Source organism: Callorhinus ursinus, unplaced genomic scaffold (genome assembly GCF_003265705.2).
Source record: "Callorhinus ursinus isolate GAN/ISIS: 27379988/994484 unplaced genomic scaffold, GSC_fseal_2.0 scaffold11, whole genome shotgun sequence".
Taxonomy (NCBI): Eukaryota; Metazoa; Chordata; class Mammalia; order Carnivora; family Otariidae; genus Callorhinus; species Callorhinus ursinus.
The window spans coordinates 52,577,101-52,597,655 of record NW_027397073.1 but is presented as its reverse complement, the minus strand read 5'-3'; the positions used below and the strand labels follow the sequence as shown (position 1 = coordinate 52,597,655).

The window sequence follows — 20,555 nt, the reverse complement described above, 5'->3', positions numbered from 1 at the left end:
CTTTTATAAGTAGATCGATGATCTTTAGTTAATAAGTTAGTGAAGTATTAAAATAGCATATTTGTCAAACAATCCGAAGCCATATTTGATTTTGATAATCCTCTGGACTATAGATGCTTCATCCCCAATTTCCTCCAAATCTCTTCTCCAGTTCAACTCAAAACAGGTAAGTAGTTGCTGACTGATAAATAAGACTGCTAGTTGCCTGGCTCAGAGTCCCCATCTATTCTTGCCCTCCTGTGAATGGGTCTCTCTTTTTGGGCTGCAGTGTGATGCAGGAACAGAAAACTGGCAGCGGGTGAACACAGAGCTCCCCGTGAAGTCTCCCCGCTTTGCTCTGTTCGACCTGGCTGAAGGGAAATCCTACCGTTTCCGCGTCCGCTGTTCTAACTCAGCAGGAATTGGTGAGCCCTCAGAGGCAACGGAAGTGACCGTGGTAGGGGACAAACTTGGTGAGTAAGGAGTTTGGTTGAACAACTGTAAACTGATTTTACTTCAGTTCAAGAAAAAATTCCAAAGCAAGAATCTCATTGGAATGTATCTATCCAGAAGTAAAAGTGGTGGCATCCTTCTTTCACATTATAAATGTAATTGACACCTATACCTGACTGATACGTTTTAAAAATTCATTATTATGAGTTATGAAGTTATGAAGAGTAAACTTCTCCAGGAGTTTCAACAGTATTGCTAATGTATTTTTTTTTTCTGGAGTATTTAGTGTATCATTATGCCCCCAAACTAACATATGTATTTTTTAATTTTCCGCTTTAACAAATTTAAATAATTGACTGTATGTTTGACATGATTACCTATATAAAATTTATATATGTGTGTGTTTGTTCATATGTGATAAGAATGCATTTTTTAAAACCACGCTGAGTTTGATCATCATTTTCCTCCTTTGTCAGATATCCCCAAGCCCCCAGGCAAAATCATCCCAAGCAGAAATACAGACACATCAGTGATAGTTTCATGGGAGGAATCCAAAGATGCTAAAGAGCTGGTCGGGTACTACATAGAGTCCAGTGTTGTTGGCTCTGGCAAGTGGGAGCCCTGCAACAACAACCCTGTGAAGGGTCCACGGTAACCACAATGTTGGGGCGGGGGATGCTATGGGGAGCCTTCTGACTCTAGAGCATGGAGGCTATGAAGAGGAAATGCACAGCAAATGAATGGTTGAGCACTACATCAAAAACTAATGATGTACTGTATGTTGGCTAACTGAACATAATAAAAAAATTAAAAATTTAAAAATTACTTTTTAATTTATAATAAAATTATGATCCTCCTCCCCCCAGCCACACAAAAAGAAAATGCAGCCATGGACCCATACAGCAGCACAAACATCCAATAGAGGGAGTTTGTTTGTTTTTTTAAAAACATTATACTTTAAATATCCAAATGAACTTAAAATTGAACATAATCTACTGCCATATATTTGGAAAAAAAGGTTTACTGGTGATCTTAAACACTTAGAAACACGTTAATGCCAGCTCTGATGAATTCATTTTATAGTATTTTCTGATTCTTTTCCTTCATGCTGTTTGTCCTTTTTACCCCTCTGTTCTGGTCTTTAATATTCAGTGTGATACCAGATTTCAAGGATCCAATAGATTCTAGCTAACATAAAGGACCCAGGCATTTTATTTATTTAATTAATTTTTTTAGAGAGGGGTGTGGTGGAAGGGCAGGGGGAGAGGGAGAGAGAGAATCTTAAGCAGGCTCCATCTCACAAAGATCATGACCTGAGCTGAAATCAAGAGTTGGACGCTTAACTGATTGAGCCACCTAGGCTCCCCTAGGCCTTTTAAGCAAATAGGAAAAAAGCATCAAGATTTTACAAATTCTGAACATGGTTAAACTCAGTGCTAAGGAGACATAAATAACACCAACAAAGGGATGTTCAGAATACTTTGCCACTTCTTTATATCTGTTTTTAATATGGAAAGGGTTATTTTTTTCTTGCTTTCAAATATTTTATCAACCAACTTTGCAGGTTGATGTTGAATTCTGACCTGCAACCAAACTCTGAGCCTCCTTTGATTTATGACCAATCTGGAGAATTCCATCCCTCCCCCCCAAAATTGTCAAACAGGCTTGTTAGGTTCTGGCATGGCCACGTCAAAGTCCAAAGACCCCCATAGGATGAATTGTTTCTTTTGCAGAACAGGAGAGATTAGAGGCAAATCAATGAATGGGAGAAAGCAAGAGATTCATTTAGCCCATTTGTTCATTTCACTTTTATTGTTAAGTTCCCAGCCTTTTCCTGGGACTATTTAGAAATATTTATAGAGGGTTAGGCCGGGTCTGCCTTTCCATAAACAGATAAGAGCTGCTCAAGGACAGGCACCATTTTTTTTATTTGTCTTTGTGTCCACAATACCTAGTTCAGTGTCTGGAACACTGAAGTGCTCAATAAATATTTGCCAAACTGAGCTGATCTGAAGGATTGGCCTAATTTATGACTGCCTTCATTAAATATTCCAACATTACTAATGGTAATAGAGTCATTAGCAGACCTGTTATTTCCTCTGGTTATAGTCTTCAGGATGGATTAAAATGTTACAGTGATTCATGAAACAGCTATTTATAGCCATAATAGCTATTAAGGAGTGAGGTTGTTTTATGTGTGAAACTGCCCATGGATTCACACCTCATTATTGGATCCTTACATCTAAATGGTAATCCATATTTCATCCTATTTTCAGATTCTAGTGTAATTTCTCAAGTAATTATACCTTCCCTGGCATGCAGGGAAGCAGTAACTAGACCTCTTTATAGAGGGGCAGCCAGTGCCTTACAGCCATAAGTATATACCTGAAATAGCCATTAACAGTGTTAATACCACCTATTATTTATTAAGTGCCTCTTATATGCCAGGCCCTGAAATAGGTACTTTAAATACTTTATGGCAAATCTTTACACAAAAATTATTATGGAGGCATTATTGTCCCCATTTTACTGATGCGCACACCAGAGGCTCGGAATAGTTAAGGTACTTATTCAGGGGAAAGCCAGGACTCCGCATTGTTTCATGGAGTGAGTTTAGAAAATTGCCTTAATTAGCTGCCTTCTTGTCTAAAGCACATTAATTGCCTGATCTCTGTACAGCAAATTGTTTTTATGAAGCCAGATCAGTCAGTTAGGCTAAAACCATCTTGTCTAATTTTCCCCCTAGGAAAAACTTTTAAAACATCCTTTCATTTTAGATTTACTTGCCATGGATTGGCAACTGGTCAGAGTTATATCTTCCGGGTCAGAGCAGTGAATGCAGCTGGACTTAGTGAATATTCCCAGGATTCAGAAGTGATTGAAGTAAAAGCTGCTATTGGTAAGTTCCTTATGCATAACTTGGTAGTTAAAAATGGATTTTTGTAAGTTACAAAGGAAGATACCATCCTCTCCAGAAATTGCCTAAAGCTTCTAGTATTGCTTGATGATTCCATCCTCAGATGATCATTTTCTCTGACTCCAGGTGACAGCTAACCTTCCATAGCCATCATTTTACAGATCTTCATCATTCATCAGATTCTGTGCATCCATAGCCTTGTCATCTTCACGAGTCTGAGTTTCCTCAGATATTTCCCACTGTGTGAAACTCCATTCTAACTTCGTGCTCGTCCTGGGAATGTGGAGGGCCATCCAGTTCCTTGAAGTGGTATATCACCCATAACAGATATTTTGTACCTAAAAGCCATTTCACCTGTGACAAAGCCTGGCTTATTTTCACTAACAAAACATTAACATGCTTTTTATAAACTCTAAATTTTGTGCGAGACACATGTGGTTGCTTAATCATATGCTACATCTCTGCTCTCAAAGTAACCAAAAGAATAAAACTGGTAACAAAGTAATTGTGTGTATGTATATGATGTGCCTCCCAATCTTAGATAAAGTAGGGAAGGGACCCAGGTAGTTCAAAGCACCAAAAATGAAGTCTGTGACAGAGTAACCCATATTTGAAGGGAAAGATTATTTCATACCAGTTATCTTCGGTTATCGTGCCGTATTATTTTTTAATATTCCTTATAATATGGACAATAGTGACCATGTTTTTTTGAGGTTGGGAGGTACAGGCCATTAATAGTTCAGTAATGTATGTAATTCTGTTATAAAATCAGGATCTTTAAATGTATGCCTTGTGTACTTTATGATCTTTTCCTCCCCTCATTCTGTTGAATAATAGGACTTATATCTTTCAAAAAATGTCGGAGATTTGCTTTTTTCTTATATATACTTGGGTTCTGCAAATCAAAACAGTTCCTGTTCTGTCTGTGGTTTTCTGTTCTCATTTCTTCTTTTCCCAGAATTTGGAGAAGTTGAACTGTTTCCTAGGTGTAAATTATGTGAAACATATGCTTTCCATATTTCTTGCTAATCTGAGTGGTTTCCATTAAACTAAGATTACTTTTGTTCTGCTTGTGGTCCTGTTTTTCCCTTTGTTCTATTAAGTAAGAGTAGTTTATGCTGTGTCTGGGCTTAAAGTGTTTCTGTTGTTATCTGGTGATTATAGGGGGAGGAGTGTCTTCAGATGTGTGGCCTGAAATGAATGATACACCTGGTGGACTAACAGACTCCAGGGGAGGCATGCATGAAGCCTCCCAGCCAACCTTAAAGAAAGATGCTTTGCTTGGTAGCAAACTTAACAAACCTTCACTACCCAGTAGCGCTCACAACCTGGGCCAAACAGAAGTGAGTAAAGTAAGTGAAACAGTTCAGGAAGAGCTTACCCCATTACCACGGAAGGCAGATGTTAAGGGGAAAAGTAAGTCTGACCCTCTGAAAAAGAAGAAGGACATAGGTGAGCGTCGAAAGAGTACAACTGTTCCATCTGTCTCCATCAGTGTCCTCACCTCATCGTCCAGGTCACATTCTTCCATCTGTGTTCACTTTCATCTATGTTTATTCTTCATTTGACATGTTTTCAGCTATCCATTTGCAATACTTTTGTCTAATGAGTTGTAAAAGTAATTTTATATGAGTTTGGCTTTTATATATACTTCACTGTGCTTGATGACAATAGAATGGTTTTTTTTTATAATAGAATACTTAAAGTAATTTGGTTATAGAGTCCTTTTTGGTTTCTCAGGCAGACTTACCTTTGGCTTCATTTCACTAAGAAAATTAGAGCTAAGAGCAGGAAGAATTTGATAATCACAGCCTGTGTGGGGTCCTTTGAAATGTTCATGTTCAATACATGTATAGGAAAAATATTTTACAAAGAAGTCACATTTTATCAGCATCATAGTTATTAACTTCTATTGTTCATCTTCAGGTTTTCAAGTTATCCTTTATATGTAACTCAAATAAATATAAGTAACATTATCTCTTTGAGGTGCCATGAAAAGTTTAACAGGGTATCATAATCACATAAAGTTAAATTCTGTGCTATATGAATCACATTCCCAGAACTGATTTATTTAAGACTATTTATCAGTAAGCTCAGAATTTTCTTATTAGGATATTTGGTACTTGTGGCTTATGTATTCTAGGTGACAGTGTTTTCTTAGCAAATAAAAATGAAATGATAAACATATACTGATACTCCACCCCCAACTTCTGTCACTTCCTTTTTTTTTTTTGAACTTTATTGTCCCCTCAACTCAAGATGGGATATTCATTTGAGAATTCACATTCAGTATTGCTCTGTAATAGGAAGAGTAAGAGGGGGAAAGTTTTGTGTTTTGTTTTTTTTTTAAGAATGAAGGAGGTTGGTGAGGGGGAGAGAGAAACAAATGTATTTTATTTTTAAAAACTTTATTGTTCTAAGACTTGAATAAGAATAAATAGTTCTTTTTTTCTGTAATCCAAATAAATATTCAGAAAACTCTTTGATGTTATTGCACATCTAGATGGATTTCTTTTCACCATCTGACCCTCTCTCTCTTTATTTTTTTAAGATTTTATTTATTTATTTGATGGAGAGAAACACAGTGAGAGAGGGAACACAAGCAGGGGGAGTGGAAGAGGAAGAAGCAGGCTTCCCACTGAGTAGGATCGATGCGGGGCTCGATCCCAGGACCCTGGGATCATGACCTGAGCTGAAGGCAGACGCCTAACGACTGAGCCACCCAGCACCCCAAGACCCTCTCTTTCTTTATCAAAAACCATAATATAGTAGTTGGATTAAAAGTTGATCAGAAGCCACATGAATGAAGGAAGACTTTTAAAATATCCTCCAGATATTTTTCTGGCTAGGAACTAATAAACACAGTGACAGCTATATAGTATTTTGTACTACGTGAATAATAGTCCAATATCAGGTTAAAAATAATGCAGCAAAAGGTATTATATACTAAGAGAAAAAAATCACATGGCAGATTGTGCCTGTTGTTTTTTTTTTTTTTAATTTTTTTTAAGGTGGCATTTAGTTGAGCTCCAAATAAGATTTTTTTCTGTATGTAGACGGAACTTGTTTAGTTGTAAGGTCTCACAAGAGTATGTATGCCTGAATGGTGAAATGCTAACCATTTGGAAATAACATGGAAATTCTCCATGAGCACCTTGAGGCAGAAATTGATATATATTACTTCATTTTCCTCAAGGAGCAAATAAAAACAAAACCACATAAAGAAACAAAAATATATATCTTGGGGAAAATATTTCTTCTTATGGGGAACAGAATCATTTTTCAGAATATTGCACCATTTTGCTTCTGGTATTTCAAAAATTGTTCTTCCGTGGAAGTGGGGGGGCAGGTTCTTTTTATCTTTGGAATAATAATTGCAGTATGCTTTTCACTGTGTGTTGGTTTTTTTCTCATACACCAAACTGGGTGCCAAGTTACAGATCAGTCTCACATTTTAGTTTTATACTGCAAGACCCTAGTGCCCTCCCACATGGCACGGATGAAACAAGCTTAATGTACATAAAATCATAAATGCATTTCTGTCTACTCACTTGCTATTCATATCGCAACAGCGGCACCATCTCCTCCCTGTGATATCACTTGTCTTGAAAGTTTTCGTGACTCGATGGTTCTTGGATGGAAGCAACCAGATAAGACTGGAGGGGCTGAAATTACTGGCTATTATGTGAATTATCGTGAGGTAATTGACGGAGTACCAGGAAGATGGAGAGAAGCCAACATCAAAGCTGTCAGTGACGAGGCATATAAGGTAAATGACCTTCTGTAATGTGGAGTCATATATATGATGACATGCTCCCTTGCACTCACATGCACATCCACACCCATACTCAGCGCCTTGTAAATGATTCATGTCATTTCTCCTGTGTTCATTGTCTACAATGACATGACTTTTGTCAAAAATATACCAAGGTAAATAGAAGTAATCTGACTGAGCAGGAAGGATTTGTATTTTCTGATTCATACACATAAACATAATAACTTCCTAGAATATTCACTATAAAATATTTACTTATGGTAAAAATTAATGGTTATTTCAAAACTTACAAAATATCTGTAACCAGTGTGCTGCTAGCTTCAAGGGTCTCAGAATCCAAATGACTGCATTTTTAATTTTCAGCATTCAAATCACAAAGGATAATGGGACATGGGCCTGATGCCCAGCCTCAGCTCACCACCTGTGAAGGTTCCCCCACCACAGTGGCTCTGATAGCCACGAAGGGATGGTCCACATGTGTCTAATCACAAATTTCTTTTCTTCACTGCTTTGCCCATCTCAGAGTACTTGAAGGGTCTCACTGTTGCCATAGCTACGGCTCCCCTCTTTGGAGTCTTGTCAGCTAGAGGAAAGTCACCCTCCAACACTCCCAGAACCCCAGGCTGTGAGGGCAAGAGCAGGGTGAGGCCAGGGGAATGATGCTTTCCCAAACTCAATGCCACAGTTTTTAAATCTAACATTTAAAACTTAAGAAATATCACACACATTCTGAACACATAAAGAATAAAACAAGAATATATAAAATAAAATTGTATTTTTAAGGTTCTTCCATGTTGGTGTGTAGCTATGACTTCATTACTGTATGGTATTCTATTATATGAGTGTCTCACAATATACTTTTCCATTCAGGTATTGATTGATATTTGGGCATTTTCACATTTATAGCTATAGCAAACAGTGTAGCTATGAACATTTTTGTGTATGTCTGCTGGCACATACAGGCACTAGTTTCTCTAGGTTATTACCGAGAAGTAGAATTGCTGGGCCAGAGATTCTGTTTATCTTCAATTTTAGTAGATAAGTCTATACTATTTTTCTGAAGAGTATGAGAATTCCCATTGTTGCGCATCCCTCTAACACTTGGTGTCACACATTTTCAGTTTTGACAATCTGGGTGTCAAATGAGTCTGAGTATCGTTTGCTATATATATACATACTCCATTTTGAAATCTCCATTTATAACATGTCTGTACCGAGTCTTTGCCCATTTTTCTAATAGATTTTCTTACTGACTTGTGAAGTTCTTTATATATTCTGAGCTCAAAATCCTTGGTAGCTACGGAAGCTGCATCTATCTTTCCTGCTCATTGGCTAGTATTTTCTTCTCCTTATGGTAACAACACTGTAATTCATGATAGCCAGACTTAACAACATTTTCTGTGTCATTAGTGATTGCTCTGCCTTTTTTTTTATTATGTTATGTTAATCACCATACATTACATCATTAGTTTCTGATGTAGTGTTCCATGATTCATTGTTTGCGGATAACACCCAGTGCTCCATTCAGTACCCATCACCAGGCTAACCCATCCCCCCACCCCCCTCCCTTCTAGAACCCTGAGTTTGTTTCTCAGAGTCCATAGTCTCTCATGGTTCGTCTCCCCCTCTGTCTTCCCCCACTTCATTGCTCTGCCTTTTTAATTTTTTTTTAAATGGTTTTCTGTTTTTTTTTTTAAGATTTTATTTTTTTGAGAGAGAGAGAATCAGAGACAGAGAGCACGAGAGGGAAGAGGGTCAGAGGGAGAAGCAGACTCCCTGCTGAGCAGGGAGCCCAATGTGGGACTCGATCCCGGGACTCCAGGATCATGACCTGAGCCGAAGGCAGTCCCTTAACCAACTGAGCCACCCAGGCACCCCCTTTTTAATTTTTTTTAAGAGATGCCTTTGCCTTCCAAGGTCATGGGGTTATTGTACTAGATTATCTTCTAAAAGCTCTCTGGTTTGCCACTTACATTAAAGTCATTACTTCACCTATACATTTTGTGTGTGATGTAAAGGAAAGGTCAACATTTGTTTTTGCCCTGCAGGGACACCCAGTTGTCTCATCTATTGAAAAGTTTGTCCTTTTTCTACTATTCTGCTAGACTATCTGTAGCATGTATCATGTTTCTTTGATGCACGTGTCTGCTTCTGTGTTTTGTATTTTGTTCCACTGCTGTTTGTCTACCACTGGACCAGTACCACGTTAATTTAATCATTACCACTCATAGCAAATTTGATAACTGGTAGATCAAGTTATCTCAGTTTATTTTTTAATTAAGGCTATTTTTAGCCCCTTTGCACTTTGATATAAATTGTAACATTAGATTACCACGTTCCACCAAAAAAGGACAAGCAAAAGCAAACACAATAAACAGAATTAAACTAAACTAAAACATTTTAGAATTCTGATTGGGATTGCATTGAATCCATAAATAAATTGAGGAATAATTGACAGCTTTAAAATATTAAGTCTTCTAATACATAAACATGATATTTTTCTCCATTTATTTTGGTCTTTAAAGTTTCTCAATAAAGTTTTATAATTCTCTATAGAAGTTTTGCACATTTGTTATTTATTTATAGGTATTACATATTTTCAGTGTTTAAATGGTATGTTTTTATATCATTTTGTTATTGCTGGAATAGAGAAATATACATCATTTTTATGTATTGATTTTATATATCATTGTATGTATAGGTCTTTCCTAAATTTTATTATTATTTCTTTAAGTTACCTAGGAGCTCTTTTTGATTCTCTATAAATCATCATATCATCTATAAATGAGAGTTTACTTCTTCATTTCCAAATTTTATATTTTTTGCTTCATTTTCTTAACTTTCTGCTTAAAATCTTTAACAAAATATTGATAGAAGTGGTGATCTTGGTCATTCTAGATTTGATCTTTATCTTAAAGAAAAACATTTCACCATTAAGTATTATATTTACTATCAGTGTTTGATAGACATTTGTTATCGGCTAAAGGAAGTTTTCTTCTGTTCCTAGTTAAGAATTAATTAAAATTATGAAATTTTTTTTTCTGAATCTATTGAGATGGTTATATGATTTTTCCCTTTAGTTTTGATGTGGTATATTCTAGTAATTAATGTTAAAATAACCTTGCATTCCTGGCATAAATCTAAGCTGGACATTATGTATACTCTGCCTATATATTACTGGATTTTTTTTTTTTTTGCTTATCGTTGTTTAGGATTTTTGCTTCTATGTTTATGAGTGAAATTACCCTGAGACTAGAGTTAATTTGATACAAATACCTGACAAGGATAGTACTGAAAGGGGAAATCGCAGGTTAATCTTACTTTATTGAGATACAATTCACATATCATAAAATTAACCCAATTAAAGTGTTGCTTTATATATTTTGAAGGGATGTTATTAGATGTATACAAGTGATTTTCTATATCGCTAACAATATATTTTGCCTTCAAGTCTATATTATGTTATGAATATAAATTTATCAATTTTCTTTTCATTGGTGTTTGCATGGTATATAATTTTTCATCCTTTGACTTTCTATTTTTAATTTTGTGCTTTATATGTGTCTCTTAAAAATAGTATAGAGTTGGATATTTTTCCTACCTGAGAGTCTTTGTCATTTAACTAGAGTATTTAATGTTACTACTACTTTTTAAAAAACGAATCATCTTTATTTTGTGCTTTCTATTTGTCCTGCCTGTTCTGTTTCATTTTCTGTCCTTCCTTGACTACTTTTGAATAATTACATTTTCTCCTTCAGCTTTCCCCTTTTCTCCCTCTACACTACCTTGAAAGCTATAGATTCTGGGTTTCTGGTTTGTTTTTGGTGGTTACTCTAGAAATTACAGTGAGCAAATTAACAGTCTAAATTTATTCTATTGCTTTACCCTTGTCTGAGAAGAATAGGGCCTCAGAATACCTAAGCCATTTTATTCTATTCCCAACTTGTATGCTATTGTATATGTGCTTTTAACTCATTTTTTAATCCAAAACTATTGTTGTTATTGTTTTATAGTCAATAATTATTTAAGTTTATCTAAATTATTTTAGTTAAGATTTTATTTGCTTTTAATTTCACATCTTTCACCTTCCATTTGAAATTACTTTCATCTAAATTAAATAGTTTAGACTATTCTTTAGTTATGGTATTCAGAAGGTACATACTCTTCATTTTTGTCTGAAAATAACTTTTTTCTTCATTCTCCAAAAAATTTTTTCTAGACAAAACATTATATAATGGTAGTTATTTTCTTTCACATTTCGAAGGTATATTCCACTGTCTTTTGGCTCGTTGTTGCCAGTGACATGTCAGCTTTTAGTCTGTTTGCTCATTTGAGGGTTGTCTTTTCTCTTAGACAGCTTTTAATATTTTCACTATCTGGTGTGCTACAGTTAAAATATTATGTGTCTAGGTATAGGTTTTAAAAAATGCCTTTGCCTAGGATTTTGGCATGAGGAGGATTTTCAATCTGTGGGTTGGATTTTTCAGGAAGATCTTTCTGGAAAATTCTAAGCCATTTATCACCTAAAATATTGTTGCTGCCCCATTCTCTCCCTTCTTCTCTTGAAACTCTAGTTAACATGTATTTAACATTCTCATTCTATCTTCCATGTCTATTAATCACTCTTCTCTCTTTCCTATCTTTGTGTCTTTCTGCACTGTGGTCTGTGTAATTTCTTATAACTTTCCATTAGTTTACAAATTTGCTCTTCTTTTGCATCTGATTTCCTGTTAAACACATCCATTATTTTTCTCTTATTGTATTTTTTCCCTTTTTTAGGTCACATTTTACAAAATATTTTATAGTTTGCTGTCTCCTGCAGATATTTTATTTTATTTTTTTAATGTTTCAAGTTTTTATTTAAATTCTACTCAGTTAACATATAATGTAATATTAGTTTCAGGATTAGTCCTGCAGATATTTTAAGTTTATATTTTATGTTTAAAACATAGTAAGCATAGCTGTTTTTCTAATCTATGTCTGATGATTCTACCATCTAATATCTTTGCAGGTCTGTATCTGTTATCATTGGTTTTGTAGTCTGGCTCATGGTATCTTGTTTACTATGCTTGGTTATTCTTGATTATGTGCTGCTCATTGTCATTAAAATATTATTTGCATGAATAATTTGAGCTTTAGGATGAAGGCATCTTTCTCTGTAGAGGATTTGTTTTTGCTTCTGCAAGGTGCCTGGGGATACCACCTGTTAAGTTTTTTCTTAAATCAAATACAAGGCTTTATTTTTTTGGACAATCAAGCAATGTGAATTTGCACTGTATAAAGGCAGGTTTATTTCTAATTCAACTTTACTCCCAAAGAGTAAAGCCCTTAATTGTAGAGAGTTCCCTTTTATTATCCCCTTTTTAGGTTGGGTCTAGGCTTTGATTTCTGAGTTCCTCTGCTTTTGAGATAATCAAAACCAAAGGTCAAATTTTTCTTTATTGGCAACTATCCCCAAGGTAAAAGCTACTTCTATGTTCCACTTATCTTTTTTGTTGTTGTTGTTTCCTATTTCCCTTTATTCTGTCCTGATAATTCTGTAACATCTTTTTTTTAAATATTTTATTTATTTATTCGTGAGAGAGGGCATAAGCAGGGTGAAGGGCAGAGGGAGAAGCAGAGTCCCTGCTAAGTGGGGAGCCCAATGTGGGACTTGATCCTGGGACACCGGGAACATGACCTGAGCCGAAGACAGACACTTAACCAACTGAGCCACCCAGGCACCCAATTCTGTAACATCTTAACACTAATCTGATGCTTTTGAAAAGAATTTTTAAAGATATTTTTATCTAGTATTTTGAATTTTTTAGCAAGACAATCTCTATAGCCTAGTTCACCATTGCCAGAAAAAGAAGTCCCATGCCACAATATTTTACCTAAGCCTAGAATGACCAACTTTTCCCATTTGCCTAGGACTCTCCTAATTTCAACACTATACTGCCTACATCCTTAGAAACCCCATAGTTCCAGGAAAACTGGAATGGTTGGTCATACTAATGGAGCCCCAAAACAGCCCTGTACCTGAATAAAGTACTTTTAGATCCAAGTTATCTACATGATGGTTTCTTCTTAATTAAAAAGATCTTCCCTTCTTAAAGGGAATGTGTGTGCATGTGTGTGTGAATCAAAAAGGGAGTTTGTATTATTCTGTTACCATAACATATAGCCATTATATTCACCTTATACCTTAAGTAACTGGCAAGATAAGCCTTCTTGCAGATGAACTTATGACTTCATGATCAAATCAGGTGTAGACTGGATCATAGATATATACCTTTTTTGCCTTGTCTTAAGTCATACAATAGGTAAGCTTTGTTAATTCAGCTGGTTCCATCAATACCTCCATTATTAAGCATTTTTTTATTTTTTTATTTTTTTAAAGATTTTATTTATTTATTTGACAGAGAGAGACACAGTGAGAGAGGGAATACAAGCAGGGGGAGTGGGAGAGGGAGAAGCAGACTTCCTGCAGAGCAGGGAGCCCAATGTGGGCCTCGATCCCAGGACCCTGGGATCATGACCTGAACCGAAGGCAGACAGACGCTTAATGACTGAGCCACCCAGGCGCCCCATTATTAAGCATTTTTTAAAGATTTTATTTACTTATTTGAGAGAGAGTGAGAGCATGAGTGGGGGGTGGGGGGCAGAGGGAGAGGGACAAGCAGACTCCCCTGAGCACAGATCCCGACTCGGGCCTCAATCCCAGGACCCTAAGATAATGACCTGAGCTGAAATCAACAGTTAGACACTTAACTGACTGAGCCACCTAGGCGCCCCCATTTATTAAGCATTTTTAATGCTCAAACGATTGTGTATAGTCCATGGATTTTTTTCACACTAATATATTCCATCATTTCTATTTTGCAAATGTTTCACATTCATTACTTTATCACATATATTTACCACAACCCAATTTCTTCTGAGGGATATAGAAAACATTAGGTCACTCAATAAGGAACAGAAAAATGACAGAATTTTGAATATTTTGATTCCTAGCTTAGAATTCTTTTAATTTTCATCTGTACAAGCATCAATTTTCTATTAATTTGTTATAACACTGTGTCCATGAGTCAGGAGCCTAGGCAAGGCTTAGATGGGTCTTCTGCTTGGGGTCTAACAAAGATGTCACCTGGGCTCATTCTTCTCTGGAGCTGAGTTCCTCTTCCAAGCTGATTCAGTTACTGGCAGAATTTAGTTCTTTCAGCTGTAAGTCTGGGGCCCTCTGCTTCTAGAGGCTGCCCTTCTCCAAATTTGAGTGGCTAGGTAGTTCACAATCTGGCATTTGCTTCTTCAAGGCCATCAGGACAGTGTTCTCATCATGAAAATCCCAAACCCCATTTTGACAGTTTTCATCTGATTAAATCAGGCCTACCCAAGATAATCTCCCTTTTGATGAACTCAAAAATCCACTAATTAGGGACTTTAATTCCATCTGTAATATCCTCTCTCCTTTTCCATATGATGGAACAATAATCACAGGACTGATATTCCAGTACCTTTGCCATATTCTCTTGGTTGGAAGCAGGTCATAGGCTTCACTCAAGGAGAGCAGATTACAAAAGGGTATAACTCACTGGAGGTCACTTCAGGGTGTGTGCAACACAGGAAGTAAGTAAACAAAATATTGAACAACTTAAAAAAAAATACCTGAATCAACATCCATTCTCTGTGATATTGTCATGTTGCAGATTAGCAACTTGAAGGAAAACATGGTGTATCAGTTCCAAGTGGCAGCCATGAACATCGCTGGGTTGGGAGAGCCCTCAGCAGTAAGCGAATGCTTCAAATGTGAAGAGTGGACCATTGCTGTTCCAGGTAAATCATGAAAAACATTTCTCAGCACTGAGGCTTGGGGTTTCTTTCAAAAGAACCTACAACTTGGAAGTAAATTTAAGTGCCATATCGACAGCTTCTAAGGGAAAAGAATTCTCTTTTGTTTACCTGAGATATTTTTATAATCCTATTAAATAATAGGTGCCAATATAAAACTGACTATAATTTCTTGTGCTTGTATTCCAAATAAATCCTAGAGCCCTCAGAGTTATAACTCTGCTTGGAATAAGATTAACAGAAGCACAAATCTGAGTTCCAAGTGATCATTGAAAAGGAATTCTCATTTTTGTTTGTGCTTCTTAAAGACTGTTGAAGAGCATCCAATTCATATCCCACAACAAAAGGTCTCAAAAACTTCCTCCTGTACTCCCTAATTCTCATGCATTCTCCCACTGTGCTGGAACCTTTCATTTATCAACCTCCCCCAAATCTCTCTCTCCAAGCTCAGCCAATGTGTCTCCTCTTCCTTGTTGTCTCTCTCCTCCCTTGCTGCTAGCTCTTTATTATATTATGTAGGCCGACTTAACATGCCTGCCTAGGACTTAAGTTCTGGACTTTCTCCATTTCTCCAGTCCTTTCGATCTCTCTACATTTTTGTCTCAACTCTGCATCACAATAAATTTCCTGAAACTGGCTGGAAATATTCTCCTTTGGTGGTTGCCATAGTGGGTAGTTGACTGAACAGGGAAGAAAATGGGGAGAAGGTAGAAACATTTACCTGTGCTTTTTAAAACACAGTGACAACACTGAACAAATTAAAAAATTGAATACAAACAAATTTACTAAGCCATTAAGTTTCAAACTAGCAAGACATTAATATATTTGGTGGGAGATTTTATTTTGCTTCCAACAGTACCAACTTCACAGACCCAATGAGTGCCACAGGATGACTAGATTCTCCCACTTGGGTTTAATATTCAACATACGTAACAACTGGTATAGCACCAGTATCAACCACATTAGAACACAAGGCCACACTGGAGCATTCTGGATAGATCCAGCCCTGTCCCTGATGCCACCCTCTTCCTCTACTTGAAATGCTAGTGCCCTTGAAGAACTATTTTTGCCTTTGCTTAGAGAGCTTCTGTTTGCATCACTTCTCCATCAAGTGTGAATAAAAAGATGACAAGAGAAACCCACGAGAAGTTCAAGCACTCACTCAACTTCAGTAAATATACAGGGCAAACATGCTGCCTTTCCTTGCACCTCCTTTAAGCCAGTTGGTATTTCTTAAGCTCTTTCTCTCACCTACACAAATGTGGATCTGTTTTTAAATTCTTGCAATTTCTGAATAAAGTTAAAATATGAGTGACTAGAGACTAAGAAATTCTGAGCAGGCTTGTGGAAAATGTTTTGGTTGAAAGAGATGTAGTTAGCAAAAGAGGTTGTAGGGTGAGTGCTACCTGTTTGGATGGCTCGTGGGGTTCTGAGGATGGCACAAGAAAATGATTTAAAATCCTCTTTGCGAAACAGAATATGACACACTATTATAAGGCATTGATGTTATTATTTAAATCTATTACCACGTTATTTAAACCTCTTACCTTGTCGGAAGGCAAGGATGACACATACCCGTGACTGGTAAGCCAAGGGACAGGGCCCCACAAATATTGAGCTATTAATTGCAAAAAGCATCGCATAGCATATGTTTGTAGCTGGCTTTTAGAGCACTGTGAGTCAGTTCAGGGGATTTTGATTGGTTGGTTAGAAATCAGTTATTTAAAAGAAAAAAAGGTCAGGAAAAAAAGAAAATAAATATATCACCTACATAGCAGCTGGTGGTCATGGAAAGATGTGGGAGATCACTTAGTAGTTTGGATTCTCCCAAGAGTGCAAAGAGCACATGGGCAGGGAAGACATTTGGCTTTCTTCCTAAACAGGTTGATCAAGTTACTTGGCTTCTTTGAGTTTTCTGTTGTCTTAAGGATGAATGAGATAAATAAATATAAAGTACCTAGCAGTGTTTAGCTAGGACCCACGGGATCGATTGTACTTGTTTTGGTGAAAGTTCTTTGTAAACTGTAATTGTAGTTTGTTTTTACTCCTAGGTAGAATATATGCTTTATGGAAAAGATTTCCCTCCAGAGGGGAGCTATTTTGTAATATATTCCTTTTTCCTGTAAAAGAAATATTACTATCTATATTCATGTGCCATCAAATAGGGTTGCTTTCTTCATCCTCATTTGAGATTTAGGGGAATTTACAGATTACCATCCAAAAATAATCTGAAACTGAATCTGCAACCAAATTAAGCTGTTCTTGATAAAAGATGAGGACCACAAGCCCAGGGACACCCTGAAGGCAAGTTTTCATCCAGCCTCGGAGTTGGGGGCCCCTTGAATTGGCTCTGACCACCTGCTGCCCAGAAAGGGACTTAGTAGATTGATGTAGAGCCATTGAGGAAACTTGACACAAAATGACCACAAAATACCTATTTCTACAGGAATGGTAGATTTCACAAAAGAACACTGGATTCAGCTTTAAGACTTCAGATGTGGTTCTAGATTTACCCGTATTTGCATTTTGTCGTCTACGTTACGATTTGTATACATTGGTCTCTCTGTCTCTTTTTCAGGACCCCCACACAGTGTCAAATATAGTGAAGTCAGGAAAACCTCCCTGGTTCTGCAGTGGAAGCCTCCTATCCACTCTGGAAGGACTCCGGTCACTGGTTACTTTGTGGACTTGAAGGAGGCCAAGGCCAAGGATAGCCAATGGCGAGGACTCAACAAGGCAGCTATTAAAAACACGTACCTGAGGGTAAGAGGGTGCTCATATTTTGAGAAACCCTTTTTTAAAGATTATTTATTTATTTATTTATTTGAGAGAGCGAGAATGAGAGAGAGAGAGCACATGAGAGGGGGAGGGTCAGAGGGAGAAGCAGACTCCCTGCTGAGCAGGGAGCCTGATGCGGGACTCGATCCCAGGACTCCAGGATCATGACCTGAGCCGAAGGCAGTCGCTCAACCAACTGAGCCACCCAGTCGCCCGAGAAACCTTTTTTTAAAAAGAAGAAATGCTCCCCGAATGATATTAACTTTAAAGTTAGCAAGATAAAACACAACATTTCTGCTGTGGTCTATTTCATATATTGGGCTCCTGGTAAGATTCCATTTAGCAGTGATTGGGGTTGGGGGGAGTTTCTGGTGCTTAAAGCAATTTGGTTATATTTAACCTGAATCCCTTAGCCTAGCTTCGGAAAATATTCCACAAGCTCCCTCCTCTCTCTTCTTTCCCTCCTTGCCTCTACTTACCCACCTCACATTTTTGTTACAGTCTTAGAAAGGTGACTTTCTCATTTCTTTCTCTGATTTTTTTTTCCCCCTGGGGATGGTTTTTGATTTGAGGGTGTTATTTTCATAGCATTCATGCCAGCAAGGCTTTACCTGCTGATTCCTTTGAGTCATGCCCTGTCTCACTTCATGGGCTCCCTCATGCTTGTGCTCATGTGAGCACCCAGAGGCTAGTGGAATGGGTTCATTCAACTCAGACCTAATCCTCACCCTTATCCACACCTTTGCCTTCCAGATTCCTCTAAAGTGTTCTAATTGAACAAATTCCTAACTTCATCTACCAGAGACTGTTCTGCTAAAGCCGCTGAATCTCACTTGTAACAAATGGATATCTCAGAAGAATGTTTTCTCCTGTGTCAGCAGTGACACCTGGAGACCCTGAAATCCACACTAGGGCTTCAGAAACTGTGGGAAATATGATTCTGATTCTTATGACTTAGAATGAAGTGTGGCTTCACCACAATCATACAGAAAGTGGCACGCTGCATTTCGTTTGCAGCCCGATCAGTTGCCAGAATAAGCCACTGCCTAGAGGGTGTGAGCCTTGGAAGATACTCAGAGTATGCCTGCTCTGAAAGTTCTCTCCCATTGACCTGCCACTGTGGACTAAAGTCCATGCCATCTGTCAGCCACTCTCCAGGGTTGAGGTATTTACTGTCCCCATAAAAAATATAAATATATCCTCCAAGAGAGATGACCTTTAAATATGCCATTAACTCATCTTAGCATATGCCAGTGAGCTCCCCAGCCCCGTACAAAACCTTGAGGAGGTAGGAAAGGTCACAATTCATGGGGAAGAGAAAAAGGTGAAGGAAGGTCAGGAAGTTAGCACGCTCTTTCGTTGTCCAAATGAGTCAGGAGGCCTCTAGATTCAAAGAAACTCCCAAAGGACAGTGTAAAATAAAAGTCAGACACATCCTGGATGGTGATGGTGTGTATTTATGGCCAGGATAATTTCCAAATCTTCAATTTGCCGCAGCACAGGATCCCAAGAGCTGAGGCTGGACTTGACTCAGGTTAAGCAAAACAAGGATGAGAAGCCAAGCAAAGGGGACCAACAGCCCAGAAAAAAAATGGGTGGGAAGAAAAAAGTAATACAGTTTAAACATATCAAAGAATGGTTAAGTTCACTCATTTGAAAAAAGAAAAAGAAGAGAGGCGAATATAGGAAAGAGGGAGAGAGATTGACATTGAGGTTGAATGTGCCTCACAAACTGGGAGGTGAATTTCCTGTAAGGAAATTATCTTAGAGTTTGTCCGCAATTTTTTTTTAAAGATTTTATTTATTTATTTGACAGAGGGAGAGATAGTGAAAGCAGGAACACAAGCAGGGGGAGTGGGAAAGGAAGAAGCAGGCTCCCCGCTGAGCAGGGATCCCAATGTGGGGCTCGATCCCAGGACCCCGGGATCATGACCTGAGCCAAAGGCGGACACTTAACGACTGAGCCACTCTGACGCCCCATTTGTCCACAATTTTTAAAGTGAAAATAGACTTACTGACTTTTCTGATTATAAAACGACACATGCTCATGATGAAAAATTCAAATAATATAGGCATAAAGAAGTAGAGATGACCTATAATCTTCATACCTATTATGATATAGATTTACTCTTCTGGATGTTTTATATTCAGAAAAATTTTAGGCCTGAGGTGGAGAAAAAATGTACATATTAAAAAGTTTAATCTGATAACCTTAAGTGAGGACGGGAGATAGAGTTCCATGAATGGGAGAGGTTGAACTCTACAACGAAATTGTATGTACGAAGGAAGAACACTTCTGTTTAAATGACATGGAGCACCCATCACTTCTATGCCTGCTTCTTCCAGGTACAAGGCCTCAAGGAGGGCGTCAGCTATGTGCTCCGTGTCCGAGCCGTCAACCAGGCAGGTGTTGGCAAGCCGTCAGACCTTGCTGGGCCTGTTGTGGCAGAAACCCGTACAGGTGGGCTTTTACGCTTTCGTTAAAATTAATCTCATCTGTGTAAGATACCAAAGCAACATTCAATCTTACTCTCTATGTTTTTCCTAATTTTCAAAATTATCGATGTCTGCTATCTGAATAGTTGATAAGTTTGGCCTGCGGACGTGAGTCATTTATTGCATCATAGGCACTCTTAGGACAGGGGTAAACCAGGTTTGAAGTGATCCAGGGTTATTCTGGTCTATACCTAAAAACGGGGAAGTTCTTGATCAAATTATGTTTCCTGGACTGACCATTTCAAGCATACATTCTTGGACATTATTCCTATTACTATACTGTGGCCATTAAGTCCTATAAGGATATTTTCCCAGTTGTAGGAGAAG

At 37.6% G+C, this 20,555-nt stretch overlaps 1 protein-coding gene across 2 annotated transcripts in view; it reads left to right on the top strand.

The window, feature by feature from the left end:
• MYOM1 (myomesin 1) overlaps positions 1 to 20,555 on the top strand; it is a 155,119-nt gene that overhangs the window by 89,296 nt on the left and 45,268 nt on the right. The window contains exons 16-23 of one of the 2 annotated variants that reach the window (XM_025886355.2): positions 269 to 452; positions 909 to 1,083; positions 3,210 to 3,331; positions 4,514 to 4,801; positions 6,922 to 7,118; positions 14,813 to 14,939; positions 17,533 to 17,717; positions 20,079 to 20,193. In XM_025886355.2, coding sequence (XP_025742140.2) covers positions 269 to 452; positions 909 to 1,083; positions 3,210 to 3,331; positions 4,514 to 4,801; positions 6,922 to 7,118; positions 14,813 to 14,939; positions 17,533 to 17,717; positions 20,079 to 20,193 — 1,393 coding nt within the window. The remainder of the gene's footprint in view (positions 1 to 268; positions 453 to 908; positions 1,084 to 3,209; positions 3,332 to 4,513; positions 4,802 to 6,921; positions 7,119 to 14,812; positions 14,940 to 17,532; positions 17,718 to 20,078; positions 20,194 to 20,555) is intronic. The other variant, XM_073898461.1, reaches the window with a different exon arrangement.